This window comes from Neofelis nebulosa, chromosome 18, assembly GCF_028018385.1.
Source record: "Neofelis nebulosa isolate mNeoNeb1 chromosome 18, mNeoNeb1.pri, whole genome shotgun sequence".
NCBI lineage: Eukaryota > Metazoa > Chordata > Mammalia > Carnivora > Felidae > Neofelis > Neofelis nebulosa.
The window spans coordinates 36,473,324-36,497,466 of NC_080799.1; the positions used below are offsets into that span (position 1 = coordinate 36,473,324).

Sequence of the window (24,143 nt, forward strand, 5' to 3'; positions counted from 1 at the left end):
CACAAGGGAGGGTCCTAGTTTACTCCTTATTGTTCAGCAGTTATCCGTTGACCTGTTGAAGGACGTGAAGTTGTTTCCAGTTCGGGCTGCAACCTAGAAAGGTGCTACGGACATTCATGTCCCTACGTTTGTACATACTCTCCTAGAGTTGTTTTTTTGTTTTTAGTATTTTCATAGGGTCGCCTGGGCAGCTCAGTCGGCTAAGCGTCCGACTCTTTGTTTTTGGCTCTGGTTGTGATCTCGCGGTTCGTGAGTTCAAGTTCAGGTTCCATTGAAAAACGGGTAGCTCTAGGAACTCTGAGCTCAGGTTTCCACAGGGCAACAGCGGGCAGGACTTTTCGGACAGGGCCTGGGCCCTGCAGTTTGCCTGGGTCCCCACCGCATCCCATCACTGCCCACTTTGCTCATCTGGGCCCCTCCCCGGGTTCCAGTAGGCTCGTGCATTGGCCTGTTTTGCTCAGTGCGTGGGAGGAAATGCCGGAAAGCAGATGAATAAAGCAGCCGGGCACAGAAAGAGTTTAACAGAATGCAGAGGGACTGTGAGTTTTAACCTTGAAAGCCTTTGCTTTCATTCTGGGGTGTCTGTGGAGTTTTGCTTTCCAAGGGGTCATTAACACCAGCAGAACACGCTTTCCCTGGGAGGCCGGGCCAGGGCAGGAAGGCACAGCATCTGAGGGGTGAGGGCCTCACCCCTCTGCCAGCCCCTCTGTTTGTCCAAGGAGGTCTGGAACCCATTGTGGAGTGGGAAATACTTTCGTGGTTTGCAAGCAGCCGGATCCTGTCCAGCACGGGTACCCACAGCCAAGCTACTGACGGCTCTTTCTAAAACTGGCCCAGTTTAGAGGGCAGTCTGGTGTGGGGGGGCAAGGGCCAGGCCTTGAACACCACTGCAGCTCTGTGAGAAAGTTCCCTTTGCGGGGTCTCTCCATCAGGCCTGCCGAGGGCGTCAGGCCTTGACGTGATACTGATTTGCCTTGACCGTCTATCTGACAGCCATCCAGTCTCGGGCAGGCTTTGAACCTTTAAAGGCAACAGAACTGAGTGAGACTTGGCTGCTTTTTTCCATTTTCTCTCTTGTTATGGTAGCCTCTGTTAATGGCCAGGGGGATTCGTTTTCCACTTGTGGCAATAAAATAAAGATCCTGTTTCAAGTAACGCTTGTCAAGGGAGTTGATTTGAAGAAAAATCGGAAATAATTGTGAAGGTGGTATGTGGGTTGTGGCAGGTTAACTCAGGAGAAGCCTCGGGGCGGCATGCGGTAGGTCTCTGCCTGATGCTCCGCTTTGCCCCAGAAGGGATCCAAGGTCTCCTTGCTGTACCTGGGCCACGTGCGCCTGGGGACACTCAGCGTGAGGGGCACCCCCCCCTCCCCGAGAGCTCAGGTATGGGCGGTTTTGAGGCCTGTGCCAAGTGGCAAGGTGATGGTTGGGGGTGGGGGGACTGTGTGACCCATTATCTGTCCGCAGTGACACTGAACAAATGGGAGAGAAGCTGCTGGAATCGGGAAGACAGAGCAGAGGTCTGGAGCTGGGAAGGTGTCCCACAAACGCAGGAAGTTGGAGGGATGGGACAGGAGAGGTGGGAGAGAATGGGACAGAACCAGCAAGGGTCCGTTGTGGGGAACCATACAAAGGAAGCTGTCTTGAGGTCACTCTGCGAGCACCGCCAAGGCTCAGGGAAGCTATTCCTTCCCTCCTCCCACCACCAGAGCTTTAGTTGGTGTTAGCCAATCACACGCTTCGACTGGAAGCCGGGGGTGGGGCAATCGCTGGGATTGGTTCCTGCGGAGACAGGAAGCCTGTAGGAGGCAGCCTGGCCCAGGCAGAGAGCACCTAGCGGTTTCCTAATTTCTTCCAAGGTGTGACTTGTCCACTCTTGGGTCCTTGGCTGTTTGCCTGCTCGGGAGCCACCGCCCAGCCTCTTGTATGCTCCTAGCTGTTGCATCTCCTTGCCTTGTCCAGGTCCAGAATTTTCTTGCATCTCGACATCCTTCATGCCCCCCGTGTGTCAGCCCCACGGTGCAGTGTGGATGGCTGCGTTGAGTTCTGGCTCTAGCGCTTTCTGGCTAAATGGCCAAGGCCGGATTGCTTCACCACTCTGTGCCTCGGTTTCCCCATCTCTCGAACGGGAGCAGTAATGTTTGGCAGACATTTGTGAGAAAAACAAAAAACAGCTGTGTCGGTGACCGTATTGGTGCCCTGTGAGTATCAGCTGGAAAGATGGTAAAAAAAAAAAAAAACCATAGTCTGATCTCCGATCCGGAGGGAGGAACGGCAAGGTGGCAGAAAGAACATGGCATCTGGAGTCAGAAGACCAGGATGAATTTTGGTGCAGCTAAGGGATCTTGGGAAAGTAACTAACTCCTCTGAATCTCCGTGTCTCAATGTATGCGACAGGAGTAATCCGGCCAGCTGTGAGATCAGAGGGGAAGGGGCAGGTGAGCAGTTCTTGTGCTTGGCTGCACACTGGAACCACCCACATGCCTGGGTCTCACCTCTAGGGATTTTGATTTAAGTGGTTGGGGTGTGGCCCCAGGCATCCAACCTTGTGAACTACCCCCAGCCAAGATGGAGAACCAGAGGTTCCGAGTTCAGACCGGTGTTTTCTCAGAGTGTGGTCCTTGGGCCAGAGGCATCAGCCTCACCCAATAATGTATTTGAAATGCAAATTATTGGGCTCCCTTCCAGCCCTTCTGAATTAGAAACTCTGGGGCCCATCCATCTGAGTTTTAACAAGTTCTCCAGGTGTATCCCAGGCATAGACATGCAACGGATGGGTGTTAATCCCCTCCCTCTGCAGCTGTTTACTTAGCACATCTTATGTACTAGACTCTTTAGGTGTTGAGGATATAACGCGAACCGGACGAGATCCCTGCCCGGAAGGGGGCTTCTGTTCTACTGGGGGAGACTGGTTTTTAAAAAAATAAACAATTAATTAGAAATTGTGATAAATGTTAAGGAGACGCTTGAAGGCCTGCGCTAGTGGATTGCCATGAATTTTCCTACTCACACAAGTGTCCTCTCTAGCAGGGAGACTCCACCAGTGTCTAAACCCCTCCAGGACTTGCCGGACCCCTGACCTCAGACAGCCTCTCAGCAGCTGGTGTTTGTATTGCCTGAAGGCAGCTGGCCACCTCTGGACAGCCCTCACCGGGAGCAGGGCTTAGTCAACATCTATCCTGCTCTTCACCTGGGGTGAATTTCCTCCCCAGTGGTATTTGCCAGTGTCTGGAGAGGTTTGGGAGGCAGGCGTGGGACTGACAGATAATGGGTAGAACCTAAGGATAACGATAAACACTCCATAAGGCGCAGGACAGGCCCCCACAACAAAGACATATCTGTCTCCTCATGTCAAGTTTGTTCCGGAGCCTTCACGAACTGAGTTTCTGGTGTGGTCGCTCCAGAACACTCCTGTCCTCACTCTCCTTGCCCCTGGGCTTGGCTGCACTTGAAAACCTTCCACCATTTGACCAGCAAAAGGATTCCTAGCGGCCTTCTCCCTTCCTGAGCTGAGAAAGCTGCCTTTGAGCCAGGCATCTCCTTGGAAACCCCTTGGCTTCGCGCAATTTGGAAAACAATGAATTTGCAAGGTTGCACAAAGCATCCAGAGGCCTCAGGCCGGCTGGAACTGCTAAATGCAATTTTTTTCCCCTCCACATCAAAAATAATTTCCTGGCCTTAGATGCTTTCTCTGCTGTCACAAGACAAGACGCCGGCAGATAGTTTTACATGGCAAACAACCTCGTTGGACCCCTTCCCCTCCTCCCCCCCCGACTTTCAAAGCCTTTGGATGGATTTCTGTTCCAGCCAGGAATATCAGGGCACTTTTCCGCTGAGCCTCGAGGTTGGTTTTGGCCTAGGCGGGCCTGGCAATTGCGCACACAGAGGGATGGGGTGGGGGGGGGGGAGGTTTGCCCTCAGCTGCTCCCCTGCAAGGGCTGAGGGTGGCTGATCACGGTCTGCTTGGCCATCGGGGTGCAAGAGGGAAAAAGAGAAGATTGACCGTGATCTCTAAAGACTAAGCTTCCTGTGTGTAGCCAGGGTTCTCATGGCTTTTCTTGTGTTAACTCCCCTTCCTCAGATGTCAGTAGTGCGAAGGCTGAGGAGCCCTGGTCTCCTGGCTTAAGGCTTGGCAAAAAAAAAAAAAAAAAAAAAAGGCAGTAAATAATTAAGTAGATAGACGAATACATGGAGGGACAGATGAACAGACAGAAAGTGCTCTGGTCAGGGCGCCTGGGTGGCTCAGTCTGTTAAGCACCTGACTCTTGATTTCGGCTCACTGTTGGTGAGGTCGAGCCCTGGGTTGAACTCTGCACTGACAGTGCAGAGCCTCCTTGGGATTCTCTGTCTCCTTCTCTTGGCGATTTGCTAAGGCCACATGCTCAGCAGGGTGCTGTTGGCATTTGAACACAGGCTGGTGGCGCCCCCACCTGTCTTCTAGGCGGTTCCTACTGATTTTAAGGGGCTGGGCAGGCTGAGGTGTGTGAAATCTGGCCTCTCCTCCCTTGGCGTGCTCCCATCCGTTACCAGTGCCCTGCCTTGCTTTCTCAATAGTCCCGTGACCTTGTGACTTCCGTGTCTCTCCATCCCGGCTTGATGTGGGTCCTCTGCCTCTCCATTGCCCACTGGCCATCTTGGTCCCCTCTGTCCACCCTGCAAATGGCGGCCAGAGAGATCTGCCTCCAGCTACAAATCCGGTGCTGTCCTGCCATCTTAAAACTTTAATGTGCATGGGATTACTTGAGGGTTTTGTTAAAATGCAGATTCCCTTGGTAGGTTGGGGGTAGGGCCTATACCCTGCATTTCTTTTTAAGTTTATTCACTTATCTTGGTGGGGGAGGGGCAGGGAGAGAGGGAGAGAGACAATCCCAAGCAGGCTCTGCACTCTCAGCGCAGAGCCCGACTCAGGGCTCAGACCCACAAACCGTGAGATCATGACCTGAGCTGAAATCAAGAGTCGGATGTCTGAGCCACCCAGGTGCCCCAACATTTCTAATAAGCACTCAGAACCCAGTGATGCTGGTACACAGACCACACTTTGAGTAGCAGAGCAGTAGAGAAATTATTCTCTAAATGCAGGAAACCTCAGAGCAGCATTAGCCTTGTATGAGATGGGCCGTTTCTGATGACTGGGGCTCCCTCTGTGATGGGCTACAGGCAGGGGTCTCAAACTTCTGGCGCCGGGGCCAACTCTGCCCCCTCTTGGCCTGTTTTTGTAGGTAACGTTTTATTGAAACACAGGACCCCCCCCACTCCATACATTTACATGTTGTCTGTGGCTACTTTTGCACTGCCGTGACCAAGTTGAGTAGTTGTGACAGAGACCGTGTGGCTCCTAAAACCTGAGATACCTACCCCACAGACCTTTCCGGAAACATCTGTTCACTATCTAGAGCATCCTCAAGATGCTCCAGAAGGCTGTGTACTGGGACTCCCTAACGTCTGAAGGGGCTTGACTTGAAGACTTGAAGACTTAAAACTTGACTTGAAGACTTAAAAACCAAATCAAGGGGTGCCTGGGTGGCTCAGTCAGTTGGACGTCTGACTTCACCTCAGGTCACGGCCTCACGATTTGTGAGTTCAAGCCCCGCATTGGGCTCTGTGCTGACATCAGAGCCCAGAGCCTGCTTCGAGTTCTGTGTCTCCCTCTCTCTTTGCCCCTCCCCTGCTCACTCTCTCTCTCTCAAAAATAAATAAACGTTAAAAAAAAAACGACAACACAGAGAGCCATACCTGCAGCTAACAGGTCTCAGGTTGGGTCTCAGGGAAGTGGCTCCAGGCGCACAGGGCAGACCCATGATGCTTTGAGGTATAGCGCACATCACCTGGTCCAGGAGCCTTGTAGCATCCTAGCCAGTGGGGAAGCGTAGGCCCTGGTCCCCATTTGCTGGATAAGGAAATCGCCAGTGCAGCCCAGTGGCTGAGTGGGGGTGTGGGTTCCACAGCTGGTTTGTGGTAGGGTTTGGACGGGAACCTGGGTCTCCTGACTTCCCACCTGGGGCTCCCACCTCCGAGACACCCTGCGCGGAGGCCCTGGTGGCTGGGGATCTGCCTGGAGGGGTGTCGGTTAACAGAAAGAACTTCGGTTGGGGGAGGAGGGTTGAGGGCGTGTGGCCCACCATCTGCCTCCCACTGGCTCCCTCTCTGAGCCACATTCCGGAAGCTGAGAAAGAGGACATTCCTCCTCCCTTGCACTGGCGACCCCTGCCTTGACCCCTTACGCCCAAATAAGTGGGTTAATGGAGGTTAAGTGTAAGCCCTGGACTGGAGGTCTGAGGGAGTCTGAGTTGCCTGCGAAGCCAAATTCTGTCAAGTGAATCTCAGTTTCCTATTGTCTTATATTAAAAAAAAAAAAAAGAAGAAGAAAAAGAAAAAGACCAAAGACCCCAAAGGACAAATCTAACAGACTGAACATTGCAGGGTGGGGGTTGTGCAAGTGCCAGGCGCCCGACTAAGAACTTGACCCACCGTATCTCATTTAATGCCCACAGCAACGTTGGGGGTGAGCTAGTGTCGTGCTGGTTTTGCAGATGAGAACAGGAGCCCCCCCCCCCCCCCCAGCATCTGACTCAGTGAGAAGGAGCTCAGGGGATGTGGGGGACTTTCTGGCACGAGGCACAGGGGGATCGAGTGACCCGTTCCCGGTCAGGGGCTCGAATTTGAACGTGGCTCTGTGTGACCGCACAGGGGCGCGGTGGCACCAAGTGACCTTCCCCTCCCCACCCTCCGTGCGCTGCACGACCCTCAGCCTCACAGCCCCCACTGGCAGGCGGCCTGCAGCTCACAGGGCACAGAGCTGCGGCCTAGGGAGCAGAGTGAGGTGAGCCCTGCACCGTCGCCACCTCCTTCCCAACCGTGTGCCAGCTTCTGGGCCCAGGCCACTGAGACTCCTCCCATGGGGTGACCCCCCCTGGGCCAATCGCACGGCGGCCCGCCCAGCCTCTGAGCCAGGCTGCGCCCTGCCCCGCGAGCTCCTTCTCCCCCCTGCTTCTTGGGCTCTGTGGGAGCAGAAAGGTTAACACCCCTAAGGCCTGCGGGAGAGGAGGTGCTTCTGGGAAGCCCTCAGAGCTCAGGGACTGGGGAGAGAGAAAAAGAGGGAAGGAGAGAGAGAGAGAGAGAGAGAGAGAGATGCCTCTACCTGGCCCAGGAAAGATGGGGAAGGGGCGTGATGACTTTCTTGTGGTCCTTTCCAGGGGTATTTGTGGGAGAAACACACACACATGCATGCACACGCTTACTTTTGGAAGAGCAGGTCACGACCCCTGCTCATGTGGCTCCAGAGATGGGTGTGTGTGTGTGTGTGTGTCTTACAGCTCCGTGTGCCGGGTGGTGGAGGGGGCTTACACGCCTGCTGGGGTTTCCGGGAGCTCCTCCCGGGCTGGCCACCCCGTGCCCTTACCTCCACTCTGTGCAGTGGGGGTATTACCATCCCCTGTTTACCGGAAAGATTCCGAGATCCTAGGACACTTGCTGAGGTCACCCAGCGTGGGCTGGGATTTGGATATTGTCAGGCAGGCTACTGCCAACGTCTGTCCTCTTTTTGTTTAATTTTTATTTATTTTTTTTTTGAACTTTATTTACTTCTTTTGAGAGAGGGTGCCCGTGGGAGAGGGACAGAGAGAGAGGGAGAGAATCCCAAGCGGACTCCACTCTGTTAGTGCAGAGCCCAAGGCAGGTCTCGATCTCACAAACCACGAGATCATGACTTGAGCCAAATCAAGAGTCAGGTGCTTAACCAAATAAGCCACCCAGGCGCCCCTGTCCTCTTTTTAACCAAACACCCTGTGGTGTGTGTTAATCTCCATCCTGGGGGCAGATGTTCATTGAGCACCAACCAATTGGTCCATATCTGCAAAGCCCTCCACAAAGTACCTGGCACATAGTAAGCACTATTTCAAGTGTTGGACGTTATTATTTATTGTTATTATTATTACTGTGTTCCAGGCATTAATCTAGAGGCACTGAGGATTCAGCAGTGAGCAAAAGTCCGTCCTCACGGGAAGCTTACTTTCTTTTTTTTTTTTTTTAAGTTTATTTATTTTGAGAGAGAGTGTGTGAGCGTGGAAGGGGCAGAGACGGAGAGAGGGAACCCCAAGCAGGCTCCACGCTGGCAGCACAGAGCCTGACACAGGGCTCGATCCTGGGAACTGTGAGATCATGACGTGAGCCAAAATCAGGAGTTGGACGCTTAACTGACTGAGCCACCCAGGAGTCCCAGAGTTTGCTTTCTGGTCGGGGGAGAGGAATAGCATTAATGAACAAAACATGTATTATGTCAGCAGGTGTAAGGACTGGAGAGAAATACAGTAGGGGTTTGGGTGGTTGGGAGTGCCGGCCAGGGTGGGGGTTTGCATTCTTCTGCGCGTTCTAGCCACAACCTGAAGGAGGTGAATGAGTGATGTGGGTGTCTGGGGAAGGAGCATCCAGGCAGAGGGGACAGTGTGTAAAGGGAGGCGTCGGTATCTGGGACACTCATTCTGTGTGTGTGGGTGGGTATGAGGGTGTGTGCGCACACACGCACACATACACACACGTATGAATGTAACAGTTGCCTTGAGTCTGAGGGATCCTGACCTTGGGAGGGTATTGGGTTTGCCCAGACCTTCCCATCTTGCAAGACTGCCCGAGCACTGAGCTTCCTGCCTGCCTGGGCCGGGGTCTGGATTACCCGGGCCACGGTGAAAGAAGGGCACAGCTCTGGGCTGGGGGTTGGAGTGTCAGGTTTTTAAAGTGGTTGGCTTCAGATTCAGCCTTGTGATGAGGCTACTACTCCTTCCCCAGACCCCTTTCTGGAATCCCAAGCCCACGTGCACATCTCAAATAGTACCTTCGACCTGCTCGGTCAGTGTTGGGGATGAACGGAATCACTTGACTTCACTTGGGGCTTCCTGCCAAGACAGACAGCCTTGATTTACAACACCAAATCCGTGACTGTGGTCATTAACCTGCTTCCTTCCCTTGGAGACATAATGTTCATGTGTCTCTGTATCGCTTGAATCAATGGGGCTTGACTGTGGCTGCACTTTTGAATTACTCAGAGAGCTCCTGAAACATCCTGATACCCAGACCCATGAAATCAGAACTCTATCTATCTATATCTATCTATCTATCCATCTATCTATTTATCTATCTCTCTATCTATATTTGTAAAGTTTATTTATTTTGACTGAGAGAGAGAGAGAGAGAGAGAGAGAGTGAGTGGGACAGAGAGAGAGGGAGAGAATCCCAAGCAGGCTACACACCGTCAGCACAGAGCCGCACATGGGGCTTGATCCCATGAACCGTGAGATCATGATCTGAGCTGAAACCAAGAATCAGATGCTCAACCAGCTGAGCCACCCAGACACCCCCAGCATCTGTATTTTTTAAAACCATCGCAGCAGGGAACCTGGGTGGCTCAGTTGTTTAAGCGTCTGACTTTGGCTCAGGCCACCATTTTCTGGTTCATGAGTTCGAGCCCTGCATCAGGCTCTGTACTGACAACTCAGAGCCTGGAACCTGCTTCAGATTCTGGGTCTCTCTCTCTCTCTGCCCCTACCCCACTAATGTTCTCTATCTCTGTCTCTCTCAAGAATAAATATTAAAAAAAAAAAAAATTAAAACCCTCTCAGTGATTCTAACATGCAGCCAAAGTCCAGAATCAGTACCCTTTACTATCAGATGGTATTTTTTTTAATTGGCTTTCTCCCATTAAAAAAAAAAAACAAAAACCTAAACTACAGAAGTTATTTTAAAAGGAAACTTTAAATCTGGTAGGGTTGTGGGAATTTTTTCCTTTCTGACCCCAGGGAAGAGAGATGACTTTATCATACTCCTCACTTCTTGGGGCATCCTGTTTATAAAAAGCCCCTTGCTTATTTCTTTTTCCCTCCTTTTATCCTGTCCTTCCTGCTTCCTCCTTTTCTCACATAGACGACTTTCTCATCGATGACCGTTTTAACTGTTGAACGTGGACCTCTTGGTCGAGATGTATTCTTACAAAATGTGCATGGCCGTTGTAGGTGCAGGGATTTTTAATTTTCTCCAAAGGGATTGTGTAATAGAGTTCACTCGTTTGCCTTTTTTTCTCCCCCTGCGTAGTTTTAAACACCCACCCCTGGTCCTACCCGCACCTAGTCTACACCTAATGGCCACCAAAATCGTCTGCAGTGCCCGTCTGCTATCTCTTACTCGTCCTTCTCCATGGTCAATGGCATCCATTGCCAGCTTACTGCCCACTACGAGTGATACCGCATGGGACATCCTTGATATATTTATTCCTGACAGTCTTGGGTTCCCATAGTATATACCCAGGAGGGGATATACTGGGATATGTGGGTCATCCTCTTAGACCCAGGGCTCTTCTCCCACGGGATGTTATGGAATTTGGGGTCCAAGGACCCGGCTGACCTGGAGCTTGGTGGGCCAGGCTGGCATTTGGTGCCTACATGAGCACCGGGCAACTTCTTAGCTTCCTCTTGGGCATGAAGGTCAAGGCTACTGTGTCTCAGGCTCCTGCCCCTGGTCAGTCCACTTGGTCTCTGGCTCCTGGCCCTTGGAGGTCACATTCCTCAAACTTTTGGAGGCTGAGTCATTGCCCACGTGGGTAGGACTGGGGTGGGTGACAGGGGCTGTCCCCAAGACAGAATGAGAGAGAGAGAGAGAGAGAGAGAGAGAGAGAGAGAGAGAGAGAGTGTGTGTGTGTGTGTGTGTGTGTGTGTGTGTGTGTGGCTTTTTCCTCCCTTCTAGGACCCTGGCTGTGAGTGACAGAGGCTGGACACCAGGTTATGGGGAACAGTTTGGGCAGATTTGCTTTGGGTGTGAGTCATTGATGGATTCTAGAGGGGCCGATTCTGGAAAACCCCTACTATTCTGGAAAATGCACCAGCAGGCCTGCTCAAGAAATTCAAAGGGGAGACGGGAGGTGGTGGCCTGGAGATACAAACAACCCTCAGCACCCAGCACCCCCACAACGCCAGCAGAGGGAGGCAGGGGACTTGGGCTGTGACCGCCCGCCCAGCTCCCCAGCCCCGCTCTTCTCTCACCTGCTGCATCCGTGTGCCTGGGAGACAGTGTGATACAGGGTTTCCCAAATCCAGTCGCTCCTGGGCCACCTTCTTGATGTCACCAGATCCACCGGCCACCTGGGCTGTTATTTATATTTCAGTTTAAATCCAGTCCCTGAAAAGGGCTTAAAAACACATGCATTTAAAACGTATTTCCGTCCCTTGTGTAACTGGAAAACTGGCGGTGCTTGCCATAACTAGAAACGAGCTACAAGAATACATATAAGGCAAGTAGAGCAAACTTGTTAAAATGTTGCTGCAGCCTGTTGCCTGCGGAAGCCTCTGGATTCCACCTCTGCTCGCGTGACCCCCTGGAAGTGGTTGGCAGGCTTGAAAAAGAATCGATGAATTTCAGTTCATGGTGCGGCTGCTGCGTCCCTGTCCCTCCGCTGTGCTGGCGAGAGAGTTCCTGGAGAACATGCAGCGGAGGCCCCTTGGGTGGCCCCGTCCCCCACCAACGTCCTGCACACTAACCACATCCAATGCATATTTTCCGAACAGAGGGTGGAAGGAACTTGAATTTCTGCCATGCTCAAGGGAGCACTTACAGTTGTAGCAAAGCCTTGTCGGCGCTTCACAAGAGGTGTGTGTTGCGTATAATAAATATTTGCCGCATAAAGGAGCACACGAATGAGTGAATTCTGCACTAGAATGTAAACTCCACCGGGATGGGTTTTCTGTCTGTTGGGTTCATTGCTGTGTCCGATTCCTACAAGTGCTTTGCACCCAATAGGTGCTCAGTGAACATTTGGTAAGTTGACGAGTGGATCGGCGAGACTGTAGAAGAATGAGTGAATGAAGAAATGATTGAGCACATGAATGAGTGTGAGCACCACCCTTCGACTCAAGAGTCAGGCCTCTTGTAAAGTTGCAGGCCCCCAGGGAGGCTGGCCGAGCCCTGAGCTGGGGACCAGGGGACCAAGAGAGCCAACGGGAGAAACCAACATAAACACAGCCTGGGAGCAGCTCAAGGGTGTCTTAGCAGCAGCTAAGAGGAAGCAAAGCATCCTGGGAGCTGCCTTCATGGGCTCAGGCAGGGGGCACGGCTGGCAGCTATCCCAGCAGCCAAACCCTCAGTGATGTCCTCCTTACCCCACCTCGCCAACAGGCCACAAACGTGTAGATCTGAGAGGGAGGGGCTGTTTTCTGCACGGGGTAACGTGATGCCAAGAAGCATTTTTCAGCTCTAGAAGGCTTGATTTTCTTCTGTACCAGGCTGGGGTGGTGCTTTCGGAGATTTGCATGTCTGTGCCAGCCCTCTCCCCCGCCCCCCAACACACACACAAAGGGGCAGGTTTTTAAGGAAAATCCCCACAAGTTGTAAGAGCTGTCTCTGCACTCAAGTGTTTACATGTGCTCATGTGCCGAGCACAGAACATACGGGATAATGTTTAACCAACATGTGGTCAGTGGCACTCTGGTTCTGGGTGGCTCCGTGAGGACCCGGTGAGAGGCCAGGCTTCCTCCTCATGGGCTTTGAAGGAGGGTCAGTGGCCCCCTTGACCCTCCATAGCCCTGCCACCCATCTCCACCCCAATAGGAAAAGGACATCCTTTTGTTACCTTGAAATAGCAAAACACGCTCTTTCCGGGCTTTTTCCCTAAGCTGATAGGGAAGTCAGGACTTTAATTCTTTGGAAAAAAATTGCCTTTTAATTTCTTGTGCCCGTAGAATATTGGCTCAGCCCAGCTACAATAGTCATCAGGTTATGTCATTGGGTTATAGTCAGTAGGTTATGACTTGTGAGCACTTCCTAGCTCACAAAAAGAGGGAAAACAATATGAATGTAATGTCCTCGAAGGCGGGGACTGCGTCTCACGCTTGTGATCCCTGCTCCATTCAGGAGGCAGGCACACTCATGTGCCACTGGTGTTTTCTGATACTGAAATCTGAGATGGATCAGACCAATATAAAGTTTAGGGTACACTGTTCCCAAGCCTCAGGGTAGACAAGGACGATGGGGGAGAGCTGGCTAAACATCTAGACTTCCAGTGCTCCCTGTAACTCACTCACTCACTCACTCACTCACTCACTCACTCACTCATTCATTAAGTGACTGTTTATTGAGTTCCTGCCATGAGGAGAGTTTGTAGATTTAGCAAATAAAAAGCAGCCTGTCCCAGTTGAACAGGAATATTGGAGTAACAACAAATCATTTTTTTTAGCGGAGGTATATCTGGTGTGGTAGCTGACACATATACTAAAAAGGTGCTTTGTTGTCGATCTGAAATTCACCTTTAACTGGGTGTGCCGGCTTTTATCTGCTAGCCCTCGCTCTGCACCAAGCACTGTTCCTGGCGATGGGGGTACGGCATGGACAAGCCCCCAACTTCTTGGAGCGTACGTGCTAGCGGGGGAGACAGACAGACAGACAGCGGAAGGCAGGCTTGTCAGAACGGGGCGCCATCCGGCCCTGCCAAGTCTGGAAGGGGTGTTAGTGCAGCCCACCCACAAAGAATCTTCTGGAAGGAGGGGTCCCCAGGGAAACGGGAGCCACTCACGGTGATGGTAGGAGAGTGGACGTGTCAGCCGCAGTGAGGTGACATCTGCTGAGTACTCTCAGTTCTGGTGTGCTTATGTCGGCCAAGGGTGGGATCAGGTTCCTTCTGGTGCCCGTTCTTAATTCGTCCTCTCACGCTGTTACTTTTTATTATGGAAAATTTCCAACACACAGACGTGGAGAGAATCCTATAAAAGTCCCCCAACACAAATGTCAACGCGTTGCCAATCTTTTCCTGCAAATGACCTTTTTCCGATTTTAGCTTTGTTTTCTACTGAAGTATGACAGTCTTCCAGTAAAGTGCACAGCTTGATTAATTTTGACAAGGGTCTTCCGCCCGTGTTTAGAGCTATGGTACTCCACTCAGGTTAAGATATAGAACATTCCGGGTCCCCAGGAGCCTCTCTCCTGTCCCTTCCTGGGATCTGTACTTCACCAGCTACAGCTGATGTCTTCTCTACAGGGCATTAGAGTGGGGAAAATATTTCTACACATAAATAGAAAATCTTGAGCCTCTTTCCCCTCTTCTCCCTTTCTTTTCTTCCTTTCTAGTTTATTTACTGATCTAGTTACTAGAAAGGTGCATTTTGGATTATAAAAAGATCTAGAACAACCTAGATTAATTCGGATTACAGCGGTTCAGAGATTAGCTATTGTTTTGGATTATTGTGTTAGTCTTTAAAAAAATTTTTTTTTTAATGTTTGTTTATTTTTGAGAGAGAGAGACAGAGACAGAGCATGAGCAGGGGAGGGGCAGAGAGAGAGGGAGACACAGAATCCAAAGCAGGTTCCAGGCTCCGAGCTGTCAGCACAGAGCCCGACGTGGGGCTCGAACTCATGGACTGTGAGATCATGACCTGAGCCGAAGTCGGATGCTTAATCACTGAGCCACCCTGGTGGGCCTTATTGTGCTTAAAGGCCTTTCTCCCTCTCTGTCCCTTTTTTGCCTGAACACTAATTGGCTAACTCCAGTGGGTATTGGAGGTTGAAAACACAACCAGCCTTGGCACCTGCCCCTCCCCAGTGTCCACAGCGTCCTGGGTGACCAGAAGTGTCCCAGCTGTTATTCTGAGATTGTCTTTGAGGAGCACAGTCCCTGCCCCCACAGCCCTCATGGTTGGGAAAGAGCCATTGAGGCATTCTACCGCCCAGGGCTGCTCCTTCCCTGACACCCCACGTGTTCCCCGCAGACGCTGCAGGAGATCTTCCAGGCTGAGAATACCATCATGCTTCTGGAAAGGTCCATCATGGCCAAGGAGTGCCCACTGAAGGTGGCGCAGACGAGGCTGGAGTGCCGGACCTGGCGCCCCAATGTGGAGCTGTGCAGGGACATCCCACAGTTCAAGTGAGTGGGGGAGGCCAGGACGCAGAGGGGTGGGTCCCGCGAGCTCCCAGGAAACCTGGGTCTGAAAAATGGACCCCCCTCCCACCAGTCAGGACGTGTAGCCCCACTACTCAGCAGGACACTGGGCAGGGGGCTAGAGTTCTGGGGTCCCCTGGATAGTCTCCGCCACCTTGTGCTCTGAGAACCCTCCAGCTTTCCCCTGAGAGCTCAGCAGAGGGAGCCTCCCAGGCCGGAGATCCCCGTGCCCCTGCCAGCCCCTGTGAGGGGCTCCAGCACACCTCCCTCCGTCTCCGTCTCCGTCTCCGTCTCCCTCTTTGTAAAGTTGTCACCCACGAACGCTGGAATAGCTTAATCCCGCCCATCCCGCTTTGTGAAGGAGAGGCCCTCCTCACTGGAGAAGGGTTGCAAAGCTCATGCAGGCCCCGAAACGGGGGTTTGGGAGCACGGGGCTGGGGTCTGGAATGGGGTGACGGCCGGGCAAAGCAGGAACAGGCCATCAGACATGGAAATTTGTGTGACCAGGGTCAGGCCCCTTGGTTGTGTGTGCCAGGGACACTGGCTTAGCTAGCTGCTGCTGCATGACAAAAGCCCCAGGGCTCTGTGGCTTGTCCCCCTCCTGAGCCAGATGGGCCGAGATGTGGAGAAGAGAGCTGGGGAGGAAGGAGGAAGAACATTCTGAGAGAAAACACTGGATGGCTCCAGGTGACGGTGTTTGATGTGGGCACAGCCTGAGATAATCGTTCAGGAAACAGAAGAGCTGGGCGTGTTTGTTGACCGGGAGTGGACAGGGAAAGTGGCCCCAGGCTTTGAACTTGAAGACCTGGCTGCCTGCTCCCCAGCCTGCTGCTGGCCTGGAAATGACTGGAAGTTCTTCACCCTGAGAGTGGGTGCCGTGCCCGGGGTCCCCCTGCAGCTGGGCTGGCAGGGGTCCAGGTCCCGGGTGAGGGCTCTGGGGAAGCTCTTCCGATCCCTCTTGTACAAGTTCCCGCTTCTTAGATGTTCAGGTTGGTTCCGGCACCCTCTGGGGCCAAGGGGTGTCTGATAACCCACCCCCAGGGGACTTTCATGGAACAGGGCTTTCAGGGACCAGATGTTGTCCCGGAAGGCCCATTACTCGGGGACAAGCTCCCTGCCTCTGTGTCCACCAGCTGTGCCCCCGAAGGGGGTAGACGGGGAGCATGGGTGGGCCATGTTTGGCTCAGGAGCCCCGGGCATTGTGCGTGCGTGCACTTACACGTGTGTCTGTGTGTGTCCGTGTGTACATATGTATGTGTGTGCACGCGGGCTTTGGGAGCTCAGCAGATAATAGGATTCAAGCCATCTGCCTTCTCCAGCAGCTGAAGTGTCCCGTCTTTGCATTACTCTCCTTGCCGCCCGCCCCCATCCCTCCTTCTCCACCTCTGGGCCTTCTTTTCTGTTTCTTCTATAGGTAACCCCTCCCCCTCTGACCCCCCTCCTGGCTCAGGTCCCGTCCATGCCCATTCCCGAGAACGGACACCCGTTTATATTTACATTTAGATTAATGAACATGAAACAAATCCTAAAACTCAGCTCCTGACGTCCACGAGTCACAGTCCAAGTGGGTGGCCAGAGGCTACCATATTGGACAGCGCAGAACATTTCCGTGGCTGCAGAAAGTTCTGTTGGACAGCGCTGGGCTAGAGCCCCAGGGAGCCAAGAGTTTCCAGGCTTTTATGTGACCTCTCCCTAGCCCAGGGCCGCCGCGGGGAAGCCCATCCTGATATCCAACTCAAGCCCTTTGGGTAGCATGTCCTCTGGGCCTGAGCACAGAGGCGGGACCCACGGCACAGCCCCCGAGACTGGGCCGCTATCACAGGTCCCTACGGCTGCTGTCACAAGTCACCGCACACCGGGTGGCTTGAACAACGCTTCTGTATTCGCTCACACTTCCGGAGGCCAGATGTGTGAAATCGACGCGGTGGCAGGGCAGGCTCCCCTGGAGGCTGGGAGGGAGAGTGTGCACCGTGACTCCTCTTGGCCTCTGGTGTTGCCGGGCGTGCGTGATGCCCTCGGCATGGGCCGCATCACCGCCACTGCCTCTGTCTTCACGGCCTTCTTCCCACGTGTCTCTCTGTGCCTCGCATCTCCCCCTCCTTCCTGGGATAAGGGGCCCCGTCTTTGCGCTTAGGATCCATCCTGAATGCAGGTTGACCTCACCTCAGGATCACCTACACCTGCAAAGACCCTGTTTCCAAATGGTATCACATTCCCAGGCCCCGCGGTTTTGGACTTGGACGCATCTTTGGGGGCCACCCTTCAACCCACTCCATCTGGATGTTGTGACAACCTCGTAACCCCTCTCCCGCCCCTGTTCTTGCCCCTTCCGATCTCATCTTTAGGCGGTGGCCCGGAGATTTTCCCAAAATTTGAGTCAGCGACTCACACCCCCTCCAACGCTTGCACACTATTTAACCCCCCAGGGGCCTCCCACGGCCCTGAGGACAACCCAGGCCCCTCGATTTTGGATTTTGCTGTGTTCTATGCTCTAGCCCTGCCCTCTGTCCAGTTGGGTAGCCACCAGCTGCACATGTGGCTTCTCCATTTACATTTCAATGAGTTAAAATGAAATACCATTGACAAAAACAAGTTTCTCCCTTGCTCTGCCTGCATTGCAAGTGCCCACGGACCCCACGCGGCCAGTGGCGCCCAGAGAGCACGGTGCAGGTATAGAACATCTCCGGCGTTGGGAAGTCCTGTCCTGTAGAATATGTTCCCTCTTGGGCTTCATGCAGCCAGCTGGTTCTCATCTTTTATTCTCGGGTCACAAGCTCCCTCCCCAGAAGGGCCTTTCCCGATGCCTTTGGAAGTTTCCCCAGAAGCAGAGCTTCGGGAGAAAGGGAGTGGGGGGAGGCAGGATAGGGGAGCGCGGCTTCGTCCTGATCCCATCGGAGTCTCTGCATCATGAATTGCACCATGGAGGTGGTCCCACCTGGAGGCAGGGGACAGCCTTTTGTACCCCTATGTGGGTGAGCCGTTGGCTTCTCTGGAGAAGCGTGGACCTATGGACGTCAATATGTACGGCCAGTGCACACGGCAGCTGGGAGGACGGGTGCCCCAGCCGGTAATGGGGACCCGAGCAGGGCGCCAAGAAGGGACACCCCACCTGACCATCTTTTATCCACATGGCGCTAGCCAAGCTAGTAGAGTTTTTTGTTTTTTTAATGGAACAGAATACATACAACATAAAATCTACCAACAACATTCAAAGTGTTGTGCAGTTACATGCACTATCTAGCTCCAGAACATTTTCATTCATTCCACCCAAAAGGACACCCCACAAACCCTCCCTCCAGCCCCGGGCAACCACTCATCTTTCTGTCTCTGTGGATTTGCCTGTTCTGGAAGTTTCATGTAATTCACATAATACATAACCTTTTGTGTCTGCTTTCTTTTCACTCAGCATGAGCCTTCAAGGGTCCTCCCTCTATAGCAGGTGGCAGGGTTTTGTTCCTCCGTGTTAGGGCTGAATAATATCCCATCATATGGATGGACCACCTTTCGGTTGGCCATTCCTCCGGTCGGAGGACAGTGGGGCTGTTTTCACCTTTTGACTCTTGTGATTAGTGCCACACAGGTATTCGTCCAAATATCTGTTCAAGGGTCTCCTTGCAGTTCTCGTGGGTATACACCGAGGCGCGGCATTGCTGGGTCACGTGGTAAGTCAACACTGAACTCAATAAGGACCCACCAGATTGTTGCCCCAAACATTCCGTGTCTTCCATTGCGCTTTTCGACCTCGGCAGCGCCCGTCGCGAACCGCCTTGTCTCCCTGTCCCACCTCTGTCTTCCCTGACGGCCGAGCCTCGTCCGTCTCGCTCAGGGCTGCCTCCCCACGCCTGGCACAGTTCCCGGCTCCTGGCAGGTGCCAACTGTGCCTTCTCTGCTCTCGCCCCAGGCTCGTGAACGAGGTATTCACCATCGACGACACCTTGCAGACCTTGAGGCTGAGGCTGCGGGAGACCCAGGACATGCTGCAGCTGCTGGTAATGACCAAGTGCCGGCTGGAGCACGAGCTGGCCGTCAAGACCAACACGCTGTGCATCGACAAGGAAAAGTGCATGAGCATGCGCAAGACCTTCCCCTGCACCCCGCGCCTGGTGGGCTACACCTGAGGGGCCGCCCCCGGCCCCTGGCATCCTGCTCTGCGCCCGTTCCCTGCGCAGGGTGAAAATGGAAAAGGCAGAAAAATAAAATAAAGTGTCGTTTCCTCCCTTTCCTCCTATCATGGGAAAGACCCCCAAACTATATATATATATAAATGTATGAAGAGCCCAAATAAATGTGCCCAAACCAAAGATGTTGGAGGTCATTCTTTGCTGCAGAAACCGGCCTCGTAGCGGATCCCGGGAGGAGACAGACTGATTTCTTGGGGACGGAGCACTGAGAGGGTCTCGGCACCCCCAGGAATGGAACAGACCACATTTAAATTTTTTTTTTTTCTCAACGTTTTTTACTTATTTTTGGGACAGAGAGAGACAGAGCATGAACGGGGGAGGGGCAGAGAGAGAGGGAGACACAGAATCGGAAACAGGCTCCAGGCTCCGAGCCATCGGCCCAGAGCCCGACGCGGGGCTCGAACTCACGGACCGCGAGATCGTGACCTGGCTGAAGTCGGACGCTTAACCGACTGCGCCACCCAGGCGCCCCAAGACCACATTTAAAAAAACGACCAGACCAACCCATTTGTCCCTTTAGGAGCACAGTGTGTAGACCACGGGATCTGAAGACCGGATACCGGAGCCGAGATTGGCCAGAACCCAGCCGTCACTTAGGAGCTGGGTGGCCTTGAGCGGGCTCCCAGCCGGAACACCCTCATGTACAAAATGAGGTCAGTCCAAGGTGGAGGCCGCTGTCAGCTGTGTGGGGCCGGGCAAAAAGCCAGGATTTGGAGCCACAAGTCCTGGGTGTGAATCCCAGCGTTGCTATGTGGGGTGTTTTGGAAATCGCTATGGGAGAAAAAGAAGGTAAAATAAGTTCTGGTGGAGGGGGGGCAGGAAGAGGCAGGTGAGGGTTGCGAGAGAGCTCTAGGCAGAAGTCACATCGCTTTGAAGAGTTAAACGGAGAACTAGCGTATCACCCAGCTGTTGTACTCCTAAGTATATATCCAGGATCGTTGGAAACAGGTACTCAAAAAAACACTGGTACACGGATACTCGTAGTGGGTTAATCGCAATAACTAAAAAGTGAAAGCAACCCAAATGTCCATAAATAGGCAAGAGGTACCCTGTCCATGCAATAGAATTTTGTTCTGCATAAAATAAGACGCACAAAGTGCTGACATCTGCTAGAATACGGATGAGCCTTGAGGACATCACGGTAAGTGAAAGAAACCAGACACAAAAGGCCACGTATCGTGTGATTCCATTCATAGGAGACGTCCAGAATGGGCAAATCCCTAAAACAGCCGATTGGTGGTTGCCCGGGAGAGGGGGATGGGTAGCGATGCTCCGTGGCTACAGGGTTTTATTTGGGGGTGATGGCAATGTTTGGGGACTACATACCGGGAGTGGCACAAATGGCAGATGTGCTAAATGCCATAGAATTGCCCGCGTTAAGTGGTTAATTTTATGTCACGTGAAATTCACCTCAATTGAATGGGGAAAAAAAAAGTCCTATTAGAGAGTGGGATTTTTGGTGAGATGAACGGCCTGAATAAAGGCAGGCAGCTATGGTCCCAGGTGCAGAAGCCCTTGGAGAGGCGCGGGAATCACCCCCAAAGAGTTTCAACTTTTTTTCCTGGGGCCAGTGTTTCCCAAGCTTTGTTATTCACGTCGGTGCTTCCCAGAGTTTGATGCGCGTGCACGGATCACCTGCAGACCTTGCTAAATGCAGGCTCTGAGGCCGTGGGTCTGAGGCAGAACCTGAGTCCTGAGGTTCTGACAAACAGCCGCGTGGGGTTGATAGTCCAGGGACCACACTTGGAGTAAAAGTAACAGCTGCTCAGCCTGCCGTGACCAAGCACCACCCTTACTGTTATTCCATCTTTTTAAAAAAATTTTTTTAAATTTTTTTAAATCTCAGAGACAGAGGGAGTGGGGGAGAGGGGCGGAGGGAGAGGGAGAGAGAGCATCCCAAGCAGGCTCCTTGCTCAGCGTGGAGCCCGACAAGGCTCGATCCCACGACCATGAGATCATGACCCGAGCCAAAACCAAGAGTCGATTGCTCAATCGACTGAGCCACCCAGACGCCCCTATTCACTCCATCTTTTAGATTGTTACACTTAAAAGAAAAAAAAACCAACTTAGATTTGTTTCAAAGGCAAATTTGTGGCATGACTGCAGACAGGAGCCTGTGCCCAGAGTGGAGCAAAACAAAATATTGCTAATGATGTTGGCTCAGGAAGTATTGTCCGCCCAAGGTGATCTTGTCTCAAGGTGTCTCTCCTTTTGTTCTAGAAAGGAGATCAAGTCCTAAAGAGGTGTTAAAGACGACCTACCATCCTGTGGAGACTGTCCTTGAGGTAAGCTTGCTTGAAAGAGGACAGAGTCCCTTTTTCTACTAATGAGTTTCGATGCTGTTTAAGGCCTTGAATGCACGGATCTAAGGAGGCCCTCCTGCAGGCAGGAGGCCGTAGGATCTTTAATGTGGGGATGTGAAGTGAACAGGCTGGTGTTTTAGAAATAATTCCTTGGTGCCGAGGAGTCAGGAGGGGAGGGAAGTTGGGAATGTGGTCTCGGAGCGCAACAGATAGGTTAACCGAGGCTGCGTCTGGGGACCGGGGAGATACCCAAAGCCTCCGGAAGAGACGGGCCGGGGTAGGGAGGTCCTGAGAGTCAGACAGAGACGCACTGCTGGAATTCGAGGCTGCGGTGGAGAGAGGACACAGGGGCACAGGAAGCACCGAGAGGGGCAAACAGCATCCAGAGGAAACGGTGTCCAGGGGCTTGCAGATGGACAGGCAAGCGTGGGGGTAAAGAAAGCCCTTTAGAAGCAGGTGTTCTAAGTATCCCGCTGGCCCGGATACCCTTGAGTGTCATGCTTTTGGAAAGCAAATTGGCAACAAATGTCAAGAGCCTTAAAAATACCTACGCCCTTCCACTCACGAACCTCTTTGTTAAGACTCTCTTTAGAAAGCTATCCCAAATGCAGACCCAGATGTACGCGTCACAGCTAATTTGCTCTAAGAGACCTCTGAAAATTGTTCTATCTAGCAGCAGAGAGAGCAGCCAAGTAGGCAAAGCCAAGGCGTGAAATATGGTGTAGCTACGTAAACAATGGCAAATGCTAAACGCTTGCATACGGAGGGAATGTGCCTCTCAGGCTGAAAGCCCAGAGCGCAAGATGGTGGTGTTAACCTGTCCTCAATTGTGCCAAAAGCGCACAGGAAAAAAGACTGTATTGAAACACACCGGAATGTTCGCGGTCAATGCTAAGCAAGAGCTGGTTTCTTATTTGTTTATATGAACAATTATCCGCAGTGAACATGTGTTCCTTTATTAATCAGGAGGAAGTGCTTTTATAAATAGACTTTCCTTTGCGCTAGCTTTGGATTTATAGAAAAGTCTCTAAGAGGACCCAGGGGTTCCCGTGTACCCCTCACCTGCCTTGCCCTGATGGCGACCTCTTACCTAACTGTCCTTAAGGTGCGTTTGCCAAAAGTAGAAAAATTAACATTAGTGTGTTACTGTTAACCAAACTCCAGTCCCTGTTTCTTGTAACCTTGGCGATTTTGAAGAGTACCCGTGTTTGTGGGGATTTGAAGGTGTTTGTCAACTGTCCCTGAATTGGGCTTTGTCTGATGTGTTTCTCATGATGAGTCTGACATTACAGGTTTTGGGGGGTGGGGAGAGACCACTGAGGTTGAGTGCCTGTCTCGTCCCCTCACATCGGGGCTTTTGTGACATCCACGTGGTGGGTGACGACTCTGGTGATGGTGACTCCATTCCTCGCAGAAGGTGGTGCCCGCCAGGTGTCTACACCATGTGTTACTGTGTTTTCCTTCCCATGCTCTAGAAGCCTCTAAGCCCAGCCCACACTGGAGGGCAGGGGGACTAAGGCCGCCATCTTGGAAGGAGAGTATCTACACACATCATTTGTAATTCTTTCCTCAGTATGCCCTTCCGGCCTTATTTATCCTATCATTTATTTGGGTCCATGCACTCAGGGATGTTGGTTTTATGCATTGGCTTATGACCTAATAATACGTCATTTACTGTGCCACTCCAATTGTTCCTGCCTTGGCCACTGGGAGCTCGTTCAGGTTGGTTCTTGTGAGTCTTTGACATCCCCCCCCTTCTGATCTTTGAGCACTTCCTTACTTTCTGGCCCTACAAGGTGTTTTAGGCTCATCTTGATTTTTTTTTTCCTGCTCTATACCTAGAATCATCCAGTTCTCCGAAGAGTCGTGCTTTGGTTTTGTGTTTGTGAAATTGAAACTCTATAGCCGTCAAACACTAACTCACCAGCTCCCCCCAGCTCCCAACAGCCACCATTTTACTTTCTGTCTTTATGATTTTTTTTAATGTTTTTTTTTGAGAGAGACAGAGCGCGAATGGGGAAGGAGCAGAGAGAGAGAGAGAGGGAGACACAGAATCCGAACCTGAGCCGTCAGCACAGAGCCCGACGTGGGGCTTGAACTCACAGACCGTGAGATCATGACCAAGCCGAAGACGGACGCTTCACTGACTGAGTCACCCAGGCGCTTCTCTGTCTCTATGATTTTGATGAGTCTACTTCATACATGCAGAATTGTACATTATTTGTCTTTTTGTGACTGGCTTCTTTCGGTTACTGTAATATCCTCGAGGTTCATCTGTGTTGAAGCACATTGTAGACTTTCCTCCTTAAAGGCCGGATGGCAGCCCGTTGTATGTATAGACCGCATTTTGCTTACGCGTCCGTCTGTCGATGAAGGCTCAGGTTGCTTCCGTGTTTTAGCTGCCATAAGTAATGTAGCAATGAACGTGGGTGGGTGTACGACTATCTTTTTGAGACCCTGCTTTCACTTGTTTCGGGGTATATATGTACCCAGGAGAGGGATTGCTAGGTCGTATGGTAATTCTAGTTTTAATCTTTTGAGGAACCACCAATCCCATCCCAAGGGTTCGCATGTCTCCACATCATGGTTAACCCTTGTTATTTTCTGGGGTTTTGATGGTACCCATCCTCATGGGGGTGAGGTTGTACCTCCCTGTGGTTTTGATTTCCCTGATGATGAGTGATGTTGGGTGTGCTCGTTGTTCAGAAATGTTTAAATTTTATGTATTTGTTTGTTTAACTTTATTTATTTTGAG

The 24,143-nt window shown here is 52.1% G+C and overlaps 1 protein-coding gene across 2 annotated transcripts in view; it reads left to right on the forward strand.

The window, feature by feature from the left end:
- Positions 1-19,151, forward strand: part of TEKT5 (tektin 5) — a 38,862-nt gene extending 19,711 nt beyond the window's left edge. Inside the window, exons 6-7 of one of the 2 annotated variants that reach the window (XM_058710570.1) lie at positions 14,735-14,889; positions 18,806-19,151. In XM_058710570.1, coding sequence (XP_058566553.1) covers positions 14,735-14,889; positions 18,806-19,022 — 372 coding nt within the window. In that variant the 3' untranslated portion in view covers positions 19,023-19,151. Of the gene's footprint in view, positions 1-5,361; positions 5,546-14,734; positions 14,890-18,805 lie in introns of those variants that run through there. The other variant, XM_058710572.1, reaches the window with a different exon arrangement.
- Positions 19,152-24,143: the final 4,992 nt, after the last annotated feature.